The 15211-nt window shown below is 38.8% G+C and overlaps 2 protein-coding genes across 2 annotated transcripts; both read right to left on the reverse strand.

The window, feature by feature from the left end:
• Window positions 1-10728: 10728 nt before the first annotated feature.
• On the reverse strand, window positions 10729-11583 carry LOC139165515 (mas-related G-protein coupled receptor member H-like). Its single transcript, XM_070748693.1, has one exon. It carries the CDS (start codon window positions 11581-11583, stop codon window positions 10729-10731), a length of 855 nt encoding a protein of 284 aa, XP_070604794.1.
• A 2833-nt stretch (window positions 11584-14416) lies between these two features.
• LOC139165516 (mas-related G-protein coupled receptor member H-like) lies at window positions 14417-15211 on the reverse strand. The gene has a single exon (XM_070748694.1). The coding sequence runs from the start codon at window positions 15209-15211 to the stop codon at window positions 14417-14419; it is 795 nt and encodes a 264-aa protein (XP_070604795.1).

The following is a 15211-nucleotide window of genomic DNA, read 5'->3' on the forward strand; positions in this document are numbered from 1 at the left end:
GTAATAAAATAAAAAAGTTATTACCAGAAGTAATAGGTGCCCTTGAATCAGTGATGAGCTCCTTCGGGAACAGTCAGCAGTTCCGGTAGCAAAATTTGGATCTCCACCCCAGAGCATCCAATTTGCACTGAAAGATGTTGATACAAAATGCATAAGCCAATGGCCAATCGTCTCAAAAGGTGTCCTTTGAAAATAACAGTTACAAAAACCAAAGCGCTCCCTAATGATGCTAAGAATCTCCAAACAGGACCAGCAGGTCTTTTTTGGAATATAAGGATGAGATCTTTTTCAATCACTCCCCTTGGCCTCCACTTGATGCAGTAGGTCCCTTCTTCAGAGAAAGAGGAATTGAGATGAACCTCCTAGCTGCAAGCTTTCTTAGCAGCAAAAAAACAACTTGCGTCAAATGCATATCTGATTTTTGCAATTTAAAGTATAATCACACACACAGGATGAGGAAGTACTTGAAGATTCCATAATACCAAAAACGATAGGAGTTTTAAGGTCGTGAATTGAGATTTGGTTCACAGGGTAATGTACAGTTTAAAAATCTTTTTATTAGATGTGCTATGCTTAAAGTTTGGAATAAAGTTTAAAGTTTGGAATTAAAGTTTGGCAGTAGGAAAAGCAAGTAGGATGCTTGGCTTCATAGCTATAGGTATAACAAGCAGGAAGAGGGAGATTGTGATCCCCTTATATAGAGCGCTGGTGAGACCACATTTGGAGTACTGTGTTCAGTTCTGGAAACCTCACCTACAAAAAGATATTGACAAAATTGAACGGGTCCAAAGACGGGCTACAAGAATGGTGGAAGGTCTTAAGAATAAAACGTATCAGGAAAGACTTAATGAACTCAATCTGTATAGTCTGGAGGACAGAAGGAAAAGGGGGGAAGTGTTTTTAATAGGAAAGTGAACACAAGAACAAGGGTACACAATCTAAAGTTAGTTGGCGGAAAGATCAAAAGCAACGTGAGAAAATATTATTTTACTGAAAGAGTAGCAGATCCTTGGAACAAACTTCCAAGGTTGGTAAATCCACGGTAACTGAATTTAAACATGCCTGGGATAAACATAGATCCATCTTAAGATAAAATCAGAAAATAGTATAATGGCAGACTAGATGGACCATGAGGTCTTTTTCTGCCGTCAGTCTTCTATGTTTCTATAAATATAAATATAAAACAAGTTATTTCCTAAATTGCCCTTAGTGTTGTTCAAATCCATTTTATTTTTTCACTTTGGGAATCCCAAATAAAAGGACCAGATAATCTTTCCTAAACTCGCAAAAAAAAAAAGTCATTTCAATTTAGTGACTATCAAAGAAAAGACATCTAGCAGGCATTTCTTATCAGTTCATCCAGCATTTTTGAGTTCTGGTATATCTCGTGAAGGCAGGAAAAGATAACATAGATCAGTGATTAATTTCTTCTATCGATTGCCTATGCTTCCTGCAGCACCACAACTGCAGCCTGTTAAATGGCAGAGCAACAGGAGAGCTTTACGCGCCCAACCGGTCACTTCAGCTTTGTATGTAAACATTTTTCTCAGAAGGAGCACGGAAGACCATTCGAAATATAACAATGGCTGAAAAGTACCAAATGGCTGACTATTGGCTCATCAGTGTCATGGCCCAGTTGACGCTTTCAATTACTCTTCAAGAGCAGTCTCATCTAAGACACAGGGGGTGGACAGAAAAATGGAAACACCTTGAAAATCCAGATTTTGAATCCAGATTTGTGAAGCTCCCTTCGAACAGTTTTTGTGGAAACTGGATTCTGTACGTGTCTATTGAGCTCTGTGGTGATTTTAGGAGCTGTGGTTTGCGATCCACTCTAACCATTCGCTTTAGAGTCCGACGGTCTCTCTCAGACAACTTCGACTTTCTACCAGACCTGTGCTTGGCTGAGGACGTTTTCCCTTCTCTTTCAAAAGCAGTGAACTTAGAGGAGAGGATATATGAAAGAAAGAAAATATATATGATAAGTGAGAGAAAGGAAAGACAATTGGACACGGGACGAAAGGCACACCAGTGCACTTATGTACGCTCCTACATGTAGATGTAGATGTAGATGTATGCTTGCACACATTGCTCAAAAAAAAAGGGAAAACTTAAACAACACAATATAACTCTAGGTAAATCAAAGTTCTATAACCTGACCCAAAATCCTGTTCATTTGTTTAAACAGTTATTACATTCATGCAGAATAAGATTTTGAGTAATGGGTATGGAGGGAAAAGGGAAGGACATCAGAAAGAAGTTGAAGAGTTGCCATGTTTAGCAACTGTGACATCCGGTTAATGATAGAAAGTGGGAGTGCAGAGACTATCATCACTGAGCAATGTAGCCCCATTTAAAACCCCATAGCTTACTGATTAAAAATAAATTGCTGCCTAAACTGCCATCGTAATTTGAGATTCTGGAGACCTCACCTACAAAAAGATATTGACAAAATTGAACCGGTCCAAAGACGGGCTACAAGAATGGTGGAAGATCTTAAGCATAAAACGTATCAGAAAAGACTTAATGAACTCAATCTGTAGAGTCTGGAGGACAGAAGGAAAAGGGGGGACATGATCGAAACATTTAAATATGTTAAAGGGCTAAATAAGGTCCAGGAGGGAAGTGTTTTTAATAGGAAAGTGAACACAAGAACAAGGGGACACAATCTGAAGTTAGTTGGGGGAAAGAGTCTGGAGGACAGAAGGAAAAGGGGGGACATGATCGAAACATTTAAATATTTTAAAGGGCTAAATAAGGTCCAGGAGGGAAGTGTTTTTAATAGGAAAGTGAACACAAGAACAAGGGGACACAATCTGAAGTTAGTTGGGGGAAAGATCAAAAACAATGTGGAAAAATATTATTTTACAGAAAGAGTAGTAGATCCTTGGAACAAATTTCCAACAGACGTGGTAGATAAATCCACAGTAACTGAATTTAAACATGCCTGGGATAAACATAGCTCCATCCTAATATAAAATACAGAAAATAGTATAAGGGCAGACTAGATGGATCATGAGGTCTTTTTCTGCCATCAGTCTTCTATGTTTATATGTTTATATGAGATCAATTTGTATCTTGTTGGAAAAAGCTCTATACCGTATTTTTCACTGTATAAGGCGCACCAGTGTATAAGACGCACCTAGATTTTAGAGGAGGAACACAAGGAAAAAAGTATTCTGAACCAAATGGCATAGTATTATACTGTTTAATAAAATGCCAGTGTAGCAGAATACCTTTTACAACCATGCACACTTTTAAAAACCATGTACAGTTTTTACAAACTTCAAATCTGGAAGCTTCAAGACTTGTGGACTTCAACTCCCAGAATTCCTCCACCAGTCACGCTAGCTCAAAAATGGGAGTTGAAGTCCACTAGCCTTAAACCCATGGCGAGTAGATCCAAACCCCACGCCTTTATCTCGCCTGTTCCACTTAAATGTAAAGCAAGGGAGTTCAGCCTGCTTGCCACATAGACACAGGATTGGCTGTTCACACAAAGCAGAGGGAGGCAAACTCTGCCCACACGAGGCAGAAGAAGAAGAGGAGGAGAAAGATGCAACTGTAAACCTTTTTTTGAAAAAATACTAGATCATTTTAGAACAGCAGCAGCAAAGTCGCTGACAACCAGGAACCCTTGTGAGGACTTCTTCCAACCTGCAAATCATCCCAGGCAAATCTTCCTTTTCCCCATCCATCATGCAGGCATCCCGAGATGAGTCGCTGGTTAGTCGGTGGCAGCAGATAGATTGGCTCTCTCCTCCACAGACTTACTCTCTTTCCCCTCCAGACACTCTCCTCTTTCTCTCTCTCCCTATTTCTCTCTCCCATCTCTCTCTTTCCCCCCTCCCCTCCCCTTTCTTTCTCCTTTTCTCTCTCTTTTCTCTCTCATCTCTCCTTTTCCTCTCTTTCTCTTTCTCTCCCCTCTCCATCTCCCCTTTCCTCTTTCTCTCTCTCTCTATTTCTCTCTCCCATCTCTCTCTTTCCCCCCTCCCCTCCCCTTTCTTTCTCTTTTTCTCTCTCTTTTCTCTCTCATCTCTCCTTTTCCTCTCTTTCTCTTTCTCTCCCCTATCCATCTCCCCTTTCCTCTTTCTCTCTCTCTCTATTTCTCTCTCCCATCTCTCTCTTTTTCCCCTCCCCTTTCTTTCTCTTTTTCTCTCTCTTTTCTCTCTCATCTCTCCTTTTCCTCTCTTTCTCTTTCTCTCCCCTCTCCATCTCCCAATTCCTCTTTCTCTCTCTCTCTATTTCTCTCTCCCATCTCTCTCTTTCCCCCCTCCCCTCCCCTTTCTTTCTCTTTTTCTCTCTCTTTTCTCTCTCATCTCTCCTTTTCCTCTCTTTCTCTTTCTCTCCCCTATCCATCTCCCCTTTCCTCTTTCTCTTTCTCTCTCTCTCTATTTCTCTCTCCCATCTCTCTCTTTTTCCCCTCCCCTTTCTTTCTCTTTTTCTCTCTCTTTTCTCTCTCATCTCTCCTTTTCCTCTCTTTCTCTTTCTCTCCCCTATCCATCTCCCCTTTCCTCTTTCTCTTTCTCTCTCTCTCTATTTCTCTCTCCCATCTCTCTCTTTTTCCCCTCCCCTTTCTTTCTCTTTTTCTCTCTCTTTTCTCTCTCATCTCTCCTTTTCCTCTCTTTCTCTCCCCTCTCCATCTCCCATTTCCTCTTTCTCTCTCTCTCTATTTCTCTCTCCCATCTCTCTCTTTCCCCCCTCCCCTTTCTTTCTCTTTTTCTCTCTCTTTTCTCTCTCATCTCTCCTTTTCCTCTCTTTCTCTCCCCTCTCCATCTCCCATTTCCTCTTTCTCTCTCTCTCTATTTCTCTCTCCCATCTCTCTCTTTCCCCCCTCCCCTTTCTTTCTCTTTTTCTCTCTCTTTTCTCTCTCATCTCTCCTTTTCCTCTCTTTCTCTTTCTCTCCCCTCTCCATCTCCCATTTCCTCTTTCTCTTTCTCAGTACTTCCCTCCCTTCCTCACAGTGCAACCAGAAATTAGTTGAAAACAGGCGAGCGATAAAATGAAAAAAAAAACTGAAAGAAAAAGCCACAAGAGGAAGCCGTGTTGCAACAAAATATTAGCAATGCAGCGTCACTAAGTGGCGATGAAGAGGAAGATGAAAAAAAGTTGGTCTGGAATTACCAGGAAAGCCTCGCCGACTGAGCAAAAGAGCCGCTTGTTAGCAACTCGCCTCTCCTGGTTTCTGAACCCCAAAGAAAAGAGCCCGAGTTGTGCTTCCTTCCGGGCTACCAAGCTGGCCCAGTGCAGAAAATACCAAGTGTGGGAAGGACGGGAGGGTTTTTTGTGTTGTAATTGTCAAGGCAGAGGAGAGTTCCAAGCAAAAGCTGGCCTCTTTCTCCGCAGCATTCTCATCTTTTGGCGGCTGCAGGGCAGTGGGTGGCCGGAAAAGTATAGTGTCTGAGCGGCAGTCCCTTCAGGACTGGGCGGCACAGAAATAATAGATAGATAGATAGATAGATAGATAGATAGATAGATAGATAGATAGATAGATAGACAGACAGACAGACAGACAGACAGACAGACAGACAGACAGACAGACATGGGCGGCACAGAAATAATAAACAGACAAACAAACAAACAAACATGGGTGGCACAGAAATAATAAATAAATAAATAAATGAATGATTAAATGATTAAATGATTAAATGATTAAATGATTAAATGATTAAATGATTAAATGATTAAATGATTAAATGATTAAATGATTAAATGATTAAATGATTGAATGAATGAATGAATGAATGAACGAACAAACAAACAAACAAACAAACAAACAAACAAACAAATAAAAAACCCACCCTGTTTTGCCTCAGAGAATTTCAAAATAAAATACTGTACTGTGTGTCTATAAGAGTGAGCTCATAATAGGGCAACTCTATCAATATCAAAATGCCACTTAAATAGTTGAGCTAGTTTCAAACTAGATTTTGATTTCCTTTCTCTCTTCCTTACTCCCATTCTTTTTCTTTCCCTTTTCCTTCCTCTCTTTTTTCTAGCTGTTTCGCTCTCTTCCTCTCTTCCTCTCTCTCTCCTTCCCTCTCACTCTTTCCCTCTCGGCTTCTGGGCAGGTTTGGAAAACTCTGAGTTGATGATGATTTTTAAGTGAGCCATGGCTCACTGCTCAGCTTAGAGGGAACTATGCTGCAGGGGCAGCCAGCCGCCAAACTGCATGAAAAGCTACCACCACAGGACTACAGGAAGGCTGCTGCCACCACCCAACTCCCCCCATGCAGCATTCAGTGTATAAGATGCACTCCGTTTTTGACACACTTTCTTGAGGTGCATTTTATACACCGAGAAATACAGTAATGCAGATGTGGGGGTTTTTCTTCTTTCAGTTGCTTTTTCCTTTCCAATATTATGTCCCTATGTCATTGTTTGTATTAGTTTGCTGCTTTTCAATTAAGAGATATGACAAGGACAGGGACATCAAGTAAAACCTTGATTTTATCTGCCTCAATTGATGGCACTTTGGTTTATTCAATGCACCTCTCCTATCTACGAGATATATGAATTTATTTGGTAATTCTTTGGTTCTAATTTGGCATCTTAAATGTACAAAACCTTTCCACCAAAAAGAGCCTGAAAATGTCTCTCACATTTGTTAGATATTGTTTCAATGCACAGAAATATTGAATAAATGGAATGATTTTTCTCATCTGTGAGATGAGTTTGCTTGGTGAGCTGTCACTTGGTCACAGTTTAACATCTTGAAGACAAATGGCCTTTCACCAGCATCTCAGACCCTCCCGAGTCAAATGTAAAATTCTGCCTGGACAATTCTCTCCATAATATGTACTTGGGATTCTTGATATTTATCTCTTAAATAACTTCTCAGGAGCCAGAATCAATGCCTTCAAGGAGTTGGAACCCTAGACATTAGATAATATTTATTTATTTATATTGTCCAATATACAATGAGAGTTTTAGTGGATATATATATTTATATATAAACTTCCTCCCTCATCCAGCACATTAAAAAAACAGGGCATGAAATTGACTTTGAAAAACTAAATTACTTTCCAAAACAGAAAATGTGTACAAAAGAATAATCATGGAGGCCATAGAGATAGAAAAACACCCCCTAAGCATGAACAAACGAGATGACACGTCCCGCCTACCAGAGATTTGAAAACCAGCCTAAAACACAAAAACATATCCTAATCATCACCATGTCAATCCTTTAACTAAATGTGATTCCACCAACCAATCAAATCATTAAAACATAGCCACCCAATCTATTTGCTACATTCAAACCAAATCTCCACCCCCACCACTATATATAAGGAACAAATGGCAGTTGCAAACAAACTATATTTACAGCAGGACGAAGCTTATAACTTCAGCCTGATGATGGTGAATGTGATTTCACCGAAACGTCGCACTGTAAGTGGTAGTAGGTCCCTATTTCCCTTTTGCATTTCCAACATAGTGGTGAAACGTTTGGATATAGTTTGTTGAGTCGTGCAGGGGTGTGTGTGTGAGTGCCAATGGTAAAACATTTTATATAAGTTTTCTTTGTATGATGTTGTTAGCGTTCATTTGTCGTTTGTGTTCCAAATTTTTTCCCATTGACTTGCTCTTAATGTATACTACAAGAATGGTGGAAGGTCTTAAGCATAAAACGTATCAGGAAAGACTTAATGAACTCAATCTGTATAGTCTGGAGGACAGAAGGAAAAGGGGGGAACATGATCGAAACATTTAAATATGTTAAAGGGTTGAATAAGGTTCAGGAGGGAAGTGTTTTTAATAGGAAAGTGAACACAAGAACAAGGGGGCACAATCTGAAGTTAGTTGGGGGAAAGATCAAAAGCAGCATGAGAAAATATTATTTTACTGAAAGAGTAGTAGATCCTTGGAACAAACTTCCAGCAGACGTGGTTGGTAAATCCACAGTAACTGAATTTAAACATGCCTGGGATAAACATATATCCATGGTAAGATAAAATACAGGAAGTAGTATAGAGGCAGACTGGATGGACCATGAGGTCTTTTTCTGCCGGCAGTCTTCTATGTTTCTATATTTCTATACTTATATTTATGATCTATAAAGCCCTTCATGGCATCGGACCAGAATTACTCCGGGACTGCCTTCTGCCGCACGAATCCCAGCAACCGGTTAGGTCCCACAGAGTTGGCCTTCTCCGGATCCCGTCGTTTGCAATGTCATTTGGTGGGACCCAGGGGAAGAGCCTTCTCTGTGGCAGCCCCAGCACTCTGGAATCAACTCCCTCCAGAGATTCGAACAGCCCCCACCCTCCTCGCCTTCCGTAAAATGTTGAAGACCCACCTCTGCCGCCAGGCATGGGGGACTTGAGACATCTCCCCTGGGCCTATACAGTTTATGTATGGTATGTTTGTGTGTATGTTTTCTTTTTAATAAGGGTTTTTTAGTGATTTTTAATTATTAGATTTGTTATATATTGTTTTGTTGTTGTAGTGAGCTGCTCCGAGTCTGCGGAGAGGGGCAGCATACTAATCTAATTAATAATAAAAATCCATTAGGGGTGATGAAAGAAGCAAGTTGACTCCTAGCTCTGTTCAAAAATCCATTGCTCCTTAAGAGTTTTAATTCTCCTGAAACTCAATGCTGAATTCATGATATTTATTTATTGATTGGCTGATTGGTTTTGTCCAATACACAATGAGGGTAAAATACATGATGAAGATTATAGCGAGATACTCATAGTAAAATATATCTAAGAAAGAATAGAAGAGAAGATATAGTAATAGAACATATCAATGAAAGAATAGAATAAGAGATAGAGGAATAGAAGAAAGGTATAGGAGATATAGGAGAGCAATAGGACAGGGGACGGAAGGCACTCTAGTGCACTTGTACTCGCCCCTTACTGGCCTCTTAGGAATCTGGATAGGTCAACCGTAGATAATCTAAGGGTAAAGTGTTGGGGGTTTGGGGATGACACTATGGAGTCCGGTAATGAGTTCCATGCTTTGACAACTCGGTTACTGAAGTCGTGTTTTTTACAGTCAAGTTTGGAGCAATTAATACTACATTTAAATCTGTTGTGTGCTCTTGCGTAATTGTGGTTGAAGCTGAAGTAGTTGCCGACAGGCAGGATGTTGCAGCATATGATCTTGTGGGCAATACTTAGATCATGTTTAAGGCATCTTAGTTCTCGGCTTTCTAGGCCCAGGATTGAAAGTATAGTCTTGTAGGGTATTCTGCTTCCATCTATTCGAGTGGAGGAGTGAAGGGCTCTTCTGGTGAAGTATCTTTGGACATTTTCAAGGGTGTCAATGTCTGAGATTATTTTGTTATATTTATTATTATTTATTAGATTTGTATGCCGCCCCTCTCTGAAGACTCGGAGCGGCGATATGGGTTCCAAACAGATGAGTTGTATTCGAGGATTGGTCTGGCAAACGTTTTGTAAGCTCTGGTAAGTAGTGAGAGATTGCCAGAGCAGAAGCTACGTAGGATTAGGTTTACAACTCTTGAAGCCTTCTTGGCTATATTGTTGCAGTGGGCTTTGGCACTTAAATCTTTTGTTATTAGTATACCGAGGTCTTTAACTGAGTGGGGATTATCTGTGATAATTTCATTATTCATTTTGTATTTGGAGTTCAAATTCTTTTTCCCAATGTGTAGGACAGAGCATTTGCTGGTTGAGATTTGGAGTTGCCATGTCTTCCTGAATTTATGATCCTTTCTGGCTTAAGGGTTACACCAGCTGGCATGGTTGATTTCTGTGTTGTGCACATGAACATAGCAGGGGTGGGTTCCACTTTGTCACCGGTTCACATCATGAGCTTGAAAAATGAACTCAATGAACTGTACAAGGAGGAGGAGGAGGAGGAGGAGGAGGAGGAGGAGGAAGTTGCGGTCACCTTTCCTTCTCTCTTGCTACTCCCATCCCTATGTTTCTCATAACTAAATGCCCCCTTAAATTCCACATTTGCCTATATTTACAGTAAAATATCAATTCATATTAAATGCTTTATATATTGTTTCAAATTAATATCCTATACAGTGAATAGAATAGAATAGAATAGAAAAGAATTTTTTTTATTAGCCAAGCGTGATTGGACACACAAGGAATTTGTCTTGGTGCATATGCTCTCAGCGTACATAAAATAAAATATACATTTGTCAAGCATCGTGTGGTACAACACTTAATGATTGTCATAGGGGTCAAATAAGCAATGAAGAAGCAATATTAATAAAAATCTTAGGATATAAGCAACAAGTTACAGTCATACAGTCAACATGGGAGGAAATGGGTGATAGGAATGATGAGAAAAACTAGTAGAATAGAAGTGCAGATTTCGTAGAAAGTCTGACAGTGTTGAGAGAATTATTTGTTTAGTAGAGTGATGGCGTGAAGAAGGTAAATAGTACTTATTCAAATTCCAAAATTTCCACACACTAATTCATTTCATTCATTTTTCGTTGAGATTTCTCTTTCCCTCTGGTGGTATAAATATATGTTTACCATTTGTAAATTTAATTCAAGTAGTCCAGTTTATACCATTCTGTAATATAATTGTGATTTTCCAACATTAACCTCTATTTATATAAACAGTTATATTTAAATATTTAAGACCTTTAAATAAAAGCTTGTTCATTTTCTATATTGATTATCCTGAAAACATACTTTTGAGGCACACAAAAGATGTTTATATTTTATTTTTGTATCAAGAAAGACATTTTTGCAGCCGAGTGACATCCAGCATTGGAGACAAGTTAAAATTATGCTTTTACAGAGAGGTTGGAACTCTGTTTGTAGCATTTTCTGGGCTTTCAGGAGGTTCATCTTCCCGGAAGACTCTTTGAAAAACGACCTTGATGCTCTGTCTGGTCTGAGCTCGTTTCTTTCTCCCAACCAGATAATAGATTATTGGGTTAACACTGCTGTTTAGGGAAGCACCCATAATTACGTGATGTTGGAAAGAATAGCGTTTGTAACGATAAGAAGCATGGAAACCATAAATATTTAATGGAAGATTAAAAATAAGGAAACAGAGAAGAGTAATTAAGATCATCACTAACAGTCGTCGACGTTTCATCTGTTTAGGTTTCAGACAAATTTTGATGAATAGGATCACAGTAGAGGCTGTGATCAATGGAAGGCAAAGAACAGAAGTCACAATTAAAGAGAGACGGATGGAGTTATGATAATAAGATGCATAATTCAGAATGTTTGGAATTCCTTCCAGGAGGAAAGAGCCGATCCAGACGAAGGCACATATAGCAGAGGACAAATGTTTTGGCCGGGAACAGTGATGCCAGATTGGGAAGAGGACACACACACACCGATCAATGCTGATGGCTGTCAGAAGAAAGATACTATTGATATACATTGTGTGAATGAGCCAATCTGTGATGGCGAAGAAAATATATGTACCAAAATACTTTTGCAGTACAGATATAAAATGAATAATACCATATATAGCCACAACTGAAAGAAATGCAAAGTCAGCAATAGCCAAATTAAGAATCAACACAGTGAAAGGGTTCCTCTTAATCTGGAAGCCAAGTAGCCAGATAACAATTCCATTTAATGGGATCCCAATACAGCAGATGATTAATGATGTCATAAGAAAACCAGACATATTTTTGTGCTCAATCTAAATAATTGATAGAAGTGCTGGATACTCAGAATACTCTGGTCTAGTACTTCACACTGAAATCCACCAAGAGATTTTTGTAATGCAGCAATAATCTCTGATTTTCGAATGGAAGTTCCTATTAGAAGAAAAGAAAGAAGTGCAGATTCAATCATTCCTCCATAATTATCATATTATCATGACTAGGTCCTATAACAACAACAACAACAACAACAACAACAACAACAATTATAAGAAGAGGGTCTCTTCTATAAACAATAAAGTAATGCATAACTTACAGAAACCCATAACAGACAAGCTGTCACTCACATCAAGTAGAATGTTGTACTTTCTCGACATCTGGTGCCAAGAAGATTAGAGGACTCAAAGCTGTTGGCTATGCAGTCATGTACTGCAGGACTAATTGAAGAAATGACATAAAAAAAAGTAATAAAATAAAAAAGTTATTACCAGAAGTAATAGGTGCCCTTGAATCACTGATGAGCTCCTTTGGGAACAGTCAGGAAGTTCCAGTAGCAAAATTTGGATCTCCACCCCAGAGCACCCAATTTGCACTGAAAGATGTTGAAACAAAATGCATAAGCCAATGGCCAATTGTCTCAAAAGGTTTTCTTTGAAAATAATAGTTACAAAACCCAAAACATTACCTGATGATGCTAAGAATCTCCAAACAGGACCAGCAGGTCTTTTTTGGAATATAAGGATGAGATCTTTTTCAATGACTCCCCTTGGCCTCCACTTGATGCAGTAGGTTCCTTCTTCAGAGAAAGAGGAATTGAAATGGACCTCCTAGCTGCAAACTTTCTAAGCAGCAAAAAAAACAACTTGTGTCAAATGCATATCTGATTTTTGCAATTTAAAGTATAATCACACACAGGATGAGGAAGTACTTGAAGATACCATAATACCAAAAACGATAGGAGTTTTAAGGTCGTGAATTGAGATTTGGTTCACAGGGTAATTTATGGTAAAATAAATTAAAAGTTAATGTACAGTTTAAAAATCTTTTTATTAGATGTGCCATGCTTAAAGTTTGGAATAAATATAAAATGAGTTTATTTCCTAAATTGCCCTTAGTGTTGTTCAAATCCATTTTATTTTTTCCAGAGTTGGTCACTTTGGGAATCCCAAATAAAAGGACCAGATGATCTTTCCTATACTCACAAAAAAATCATTTCAATTTAGTGACTATCAAAGTAAAGACATCTAGCAGGCATTTCTTATCAGTTCATCTAGCATTTTTGGGTTCTCGTAAATCTCGTGAAGGCAGGAAAAGAGAACATAGACCAGTGATTAATTTCTTCTATCCATTGCCTATGTTGCCTGCAGCACCACAACTGCAGCCTGTTAAATGGCAGAGCAACAGGAGAGCTTTAAGAGCTCAACCTGTTACTTCAGCTTTGTATGTGAACATTGTTCTCAGAAAGAGCATGGAAGACCATTCGAAATATAACAATGGCTGAAAAGTACAAAATGGCTGACTATTGGCTCATCAGTGTCATGGCCCAGTTGAAGCTTTCAATTACTCTTCAAGAGCAGTCTCATCTAAGATACAGGTGGTGGACAAACAAATGGAAACACCTTGAAAATTCATAGAAACATAGAAGACTGACAGCAGAAAAAGACCTCATGGTCCATCTAGTCTGCCCTTATACTATTTCCTGTATTTTATCTTACAATGGATATATGTTTATCCCAGGCATGTTTAAATTCATTTACTGAGGTTTTACCAGCCACGTCTGTTGGAAGTTTGTTCCAAGGATCTACTACTCTTTCAGTGAAATAATATTTTCTCACGTTGCTTTTGATCTTTCCCCCAACTAACTTCAGATTGTGTCCCCTTGTTCTTGTGTTCCCTTTCCTATTAAAAACACTTCCCTCCTGAACCTTATTTAACCCTTTAACATATTTAAATGTTTCGATCATGTCCCCCCTTTTCCTTCTGTCCTCCAGACTATACAGATTGAGTTCATTAAGTCTTTCCTGATACGTTTTATGCTTAAGACCTCCAGATTTTGAATCCAAATTTGTGAAGCTCCCTTCGAACAGTTTTTGTGGAAACTGGGTTCTGCAGTGATTTTAGGAGCTGTGGTCTTGCGATCCACTCTAACCATTCGCTTTAGAGTCCGACGGTCTCTCTCAGACAACTTCGACTTTCTACGAGACCTGTGCTTAGCTGAGGTCATTTTCCCTTCTCTTTCAAAAGCAGCCATTACTTTTAAGACAGGACCTCTTGAAACGCCAAACATTCGGGCAACTTCTGGTCCACTAGCGCCTGCCACTGGAGCACCAACAATTTGCCCTCTTTGAAAGTCTGAGAGGTCTGCCATTTCTAGAAGGTTATAACTAATTTTCTTAAATTTCTGTAAAAAATAGGTAATTTAAAAAAAAAACATATCAAACAACAGAATTTAAAAAAAACAACATTAAAATATGTCAAGTTTTGATTGATTCGAACATGTCCAAACATTATAATGCCAAAAAGTCAAGTGTTTCCAATTTCTTGTCCACCCCCTGTATATTGTTGTAGTCCAGCTTGGAGGTCAGGAGTGACCATGAGCAGGTCCTCTTGGTCCAAGAATACATGCAATGGATACACACACTTAAACTGTGCAACATTACTATCTATTTGTATAAAAGTTATATTTAAATGTTTAAGATCTTTAAATAAAAGCTTGTGTATTTTCTATATTGATTATCATGAAAACATACTTTTTTGAGGCACACGAAATATGATTATATTTTATTTTTGGATCAGGAAAAACATTTTTGAAGCCAAGCAATGTCCAGCATTAAAGCTAAAGCTAAAATTATGCTTTTACAAAGAGGTTGAAACTCTATTTGTAGCATTCTCTGTGCTTTCAGGAGGTTCATCTTCCCTGAAGACTCTTTGAAAAACGACCTTGATGCTCTCTCTGGTCTGAGCTCGTTTCTTTCTCCCCACCAGATAATAGATTATTGGGTTAACACTGCTGTTTAGACAAGCGCCCAGATTAAAGCATTCCTGTAATCTGTGCAATTGTCCCCATGTTAAAAAGTTTAAAAAGTGCATTAACATAAAGATAGGTAATGGCAGAGTAAGAATAAGGAAACAGAGAAGAGTAATTAAGATCATCACTAACATTCGTCTACGTTTGATCTGTCTAGCTTTAGAACATATTTTGACAAATAGGATCAGAGTAGAGATTGTAATCAATGGAAGGCCAAGCACAGAAGGAATAACCAAATGGAGATACTGCCAGGAACCATATTCAAACTTATGTACCATGATAATCTGAATGCCAACCAAGAGGAAAGAGAAAATGCAGAGGAAGGCACAGACAGCAGAGGACAAATGTTTTGGCCGGGAACAGCGATGCCAGATTGGGAAAAGGACACACACACACCGGTCAATGCTGATGGCTATCAGAAGAAAGATACCATTTATATACATGATTTGAAGGAAAAAAGTATTGATCCAATTGAGAAGTCTTGGTAAATCAAATAGTATGAAAAAACAAAGGTAAGGTGTAGCAATAAATACAAGATTTCCAAAATCAGCAATAGCTAAATTAAGGATCAATATGGTGAAAGGGTTCCTCTCAATCTGGAAGCCAAGTAGCCAGATAACCAT

This window comes from Erythrolamprus reginae, chromosome 3, assembly GCF_031021105.1.
Source record: "Erythrolamprus reginae isolate rEryReg1 chromosome 3, rEryReg1.hap1, whole genome shotgun sequence".
Classification (NCBI taxonomy): domain Eukaryota; kingdom Metazoa; phylum Chordata; class Lepidosauria; order Squamata; family Dipsadidae; genus Erythrolamprus; species Erythrolamprus reginae.